This window comes from Haplochromis burtoni, unplaced genomic scaffold (assembly GCF_018398535.1).
Source record: "Haplochromis burtoni strain Fernald_Lab_line unplaced genomic scaffold, NCSU_Asbu1 Contig_564, whole genome shotgun sequence".
Lineage (NCBI taxonomy): Eukaryota > Metazoa > Chordata > Actinopteri > Cichliformes > Cichlidae > Haplochromis > Haplochromis burtoni.
In genome coordinates, this window is record NW_024582925.1 from 226,639 (window position 1) to 230,180 (window position 3,542).

Genomic DNA, 3,542 nt, shown 5'->3' on the forward strand with positions numbered 1-3,542 from the left:
GGAGTCAAACATGAGCAATAAATCTAAACTGAGCTTGAACATAGTTTGATGATGGCAGGAAAATCAGCAGCGGATACTGGATCTGACCTGTCTGGACAGAACGCAGCCATGGCTGACCCTGACACTCTGTGTGTCTTTTAACTTGGGCAGTTCCCAGTCGGTTTTTCAGAGGGAAGTAAATGAAGGTGGAGTATTGCTTCACTGTCTTGGCCTCAAAACACAGATTAGTGCCGACTTGTAAATCTCAAGTGGAGCTGATTTGTTTGAAATGTGACTTTCAGAAACCTGATCTCACTGTCAAAGCAATAAGAATTTACTCAAATTCATTTTTGGGGGGTTTCAGCTTTTCTGGTTTCTGAGTTGGAGGCGTCGAGGATGATCCTGGTTAACAAGCCTCAGAAGAAAGCCCAGGAGTCTGGAAGCCCTGCGTTCCAAGAACTGAAGGGCATCTGCATGGCACTGGGCATGTCCAAGCCTCCAGCCAACATCACCATGTTCCAGTTCTTCAGTGGCATAGAGAAGAAGGTCAGTCAGACACAGAGGTGGTGTCCACTATAAAGTAGGGTCTCTAAAAAAGAGCGACACCATATTACATCGTGTTGTGATAACTCGCACTGGGTTAAAAGCGACGAGTGAAGGAGCAGCAGCTGTAAAGGTCACCTCTGACCTTTGAAACAAGCAAAAACATCTGGGACAAAAGGGTGCAGCAGCTCATACGGATAAATGGGGCAGAACCTTTAAGAGACATGAAGACAAATAAAAGGATTTTGAATTCATAAACGAGCAGCCACTGAAGTTATGCTAAACTTGAAGTGATGTGCTCTCACTTGCACCAGAAAAAAATTGAGCAGCGTGTTTTGCACCAGCCGTAAGTGAGCAATGGAAGCCTGGCTGATCTCTACGAGAAGTGCATTGCAGTAATTGAGAGGAGAGGTTATAAATGTTTATGATGATTATTTAATATTTTATTATCTGATAACATCTCATCTGTGTCAGCACTCTAGGCAGACTTAACCCAAAGATTTCCCACTGCTGCTAATTTATTCGTTTTCACATATATGAGATAAATGATTAAAATATAACTGTTTTGCAGTGAATAAACATAAAATGGCTAAAGTTTCAGGGCCGAGGCAGAATTTCATAATGAATTTTGCACGTTACCGTTACAGAGAAATGCAAAGCCTTCTTGTTATTGGGGTTTTTTTTGTTGACCTCTGCAAAATGTACCCAAACTATTACCACCAAGGGGCAGTGTTTTACCAGAATATTTCGTGTAGTTGCCCACCCTCTAACATGAAAAAAATAAAATGTATGGTTTGCTCTTAGATTCCACAGCAAAGTAAGTCTAATTGATGACAAACAAGAAGAAGTCCATTTGGGAAACATTAGCACTTTATTAATATAGCCATTGCTTTGTGGCTTCCAATCAACATCATCACTCATTGTTTTCATCTCCAAAGCTGTAGAAAGCTGCTGTCATGTGGACTTTTTATCATTTGGAATAGATACTTGTCATGTCCCAGTGCTGCTCCTCTTCAGGTTGAATTATGAGTGGATGCTGCACCATCTTGTGGTAGAAACTGATATTACATGAAAGCACTGCTCAGCACTGTTTTCACTCTTTTTGACATTTAGGTGTATAAGCATGGTACTCGTGTTCATTTTAGAAAGTGTGTAAACTTACAATGAGTGAACGAGTTTTAAAATGTAGGCTTAAACGCAAAGGAAGGATGTGAGCTGCCTGCCAGCAACACTGAGAGAAATGAATGTTTTGCAACAACCAACCATGAGGCTGACAATCTGAAGTCGGGGAAAGGATTCCTGCCCTCCTAAAGTGTTTTTTCTTTGAAAGCAGATACTTTTACAATTCAACTTGCACACATCTGCACATGCTCTCTTTTTCCTTTCAGCTGAAAGAAGCCCTTAGTCGAGTTCCACCAAACCATGTAGGGGAGCCGTTGTTAAAGAAGCCCCTTGGACCTGTGCACATGGTAAGTAAAAATGGTGGAGAAATGCAGAACAGTCAGTGAATAGTATGTGAAGACTCTTTCTTCTCTCTTAATCTTTTTACCTTAGGAAAAAATTGAGGCTATAAACCAAGCGCTAGTGAATGAGTATGAGGTGAGAAGGAAGATGCTGTTGAAACGTCTTGACGTGACGGTGCAGTCCTTCGGTTGGTCCGATAGAGCAAAGGTACGTAGCAACGTGGCATCCTCCTAACCAAGTATGAAGCACGTGTCTAGCTTTTTAAACAGGAGCACTGTGGGTTACAGAGGTACTGCTCTTTGCTCTCTTTCATAGCAAATGTTCTTAATTGGGTTAGCTACAAAATCTTCTGCTCTCTTAAATGTTGTTCTTCTCACTATAAAAATGTTGGGCCAAAACCAAAATAGTCCTTATTTATCTTTTGCCGGTGTTTGTGCTGCCGTCAGTTTGTCCTGCATCTGAAACCAGCTATTTTGGCTCTTCTCCTGTAAGGTCACCATTCATTTGGTGGGTGTGGCTGCTTTGCTGACAAACAGAACTGCGTGCGACATTACGGCCACATGCTCTCGCTGACATCATATAGAGCCAGGAGTAGGAGTTTGTGCCTGAGCTTTTGGCTCACATGTACATACGCTGGACTCATCATTTAAACTTTGGTTATGTTTAATATGAGTATCTGAACAGGAGATATGACAGAAAATATGAAAAGGCAGAATAGGTGGGCTTGAAGTTATAACTTCATCCGGACCACAACTTTTCATAAGTAATTATTATTTGAAAATAATATAAAACTGTGAGGAATTCCTGCCTCTAGAGGTTTCCTGAAGGGATACAGCCTGAAATCCAGAGGAATTATAAGCTGCTATAAAATGATGAAAAGAGTAATCATCTTTTCAAATAATTCTGCCAGTTGATTGCTGATTCTGAGTCTCGTGTTTAGTCATATACTTTGAAAATACTGTTTAATACAATAGATGTGTTACTGTCCTGTTGTGGATTATGGGCTTTATTGTGCTCATCTCTCTTCAGACACATGCTGATAAGTTGAGTAAAGTTTACCCTCCACTGCGTTCAGCTCTTGCCAACAAAAGTAAAGTCTCTGTTGCTCATCTTCTTGCCGCTCGCCAAGACTTCTCCAAGATCCTCCGCACAAGCAGCGGCAAGATAAGAGAGAAGACGGCCTGTGCCATCAATAAGGTGGGCTCATCAGTGCAGTGACACCTGTCCTTCTTCCTTTTCATGTCTTTTACTCTGTTTTTATTTCAGTGTAAAATGCGTTGATTTAATACTGACTGTTTGGTGGTTATAAACATATAAAGCTCAGCACAGTAACTTTAGTTTGAAATGTTTCTCCTGGTCATCCACGCGTCACGTCTAGTGGCGCTGTGGTCAAGCGTCCCACAACTGTTTGATTTCAGCACATTTCCTCTCCTCAGGTTCTGATGGGCCGAGTACCAGACAGGGGAGGTCGGCCGTGTGAGATTGAGCCTCCGCCTCCAGAGATGCCCACCTGGCAGAAGCGTCAAGATGCTCCCCAAATCGGAGGACACTATGGC

At 42.0% G+C, this 3,542-nt stretch overlaps 1 protein-coding gene across 1 annotated transcript in view; it reads left to right on the forward strand.

Moving 5' to 3' along the window:
- Positions 1-3,542, forward strand: part of fam98a (family with sequence similarity 98 member A) — a gene marked incomplete in the record, with an annotated part of 7,530 nt that overhangs the window by 2,082 nt on the left and 1,906 nt on the right. Inside the window, 5 exon segments of the mRNA XM_014329466.2 lie at positions 344-525; positions 1,911-1,991; positions 2,077-2,193; positions 3,016-3,183; positions 3,423-3,542. Coding sequence (XP_014184952.2) covers positions 344-525; positions 1,911-1,991; positions 2,077-2,193; positions 3,016-3,183; positions 3,423-3,542 — 668 coding nt within the window.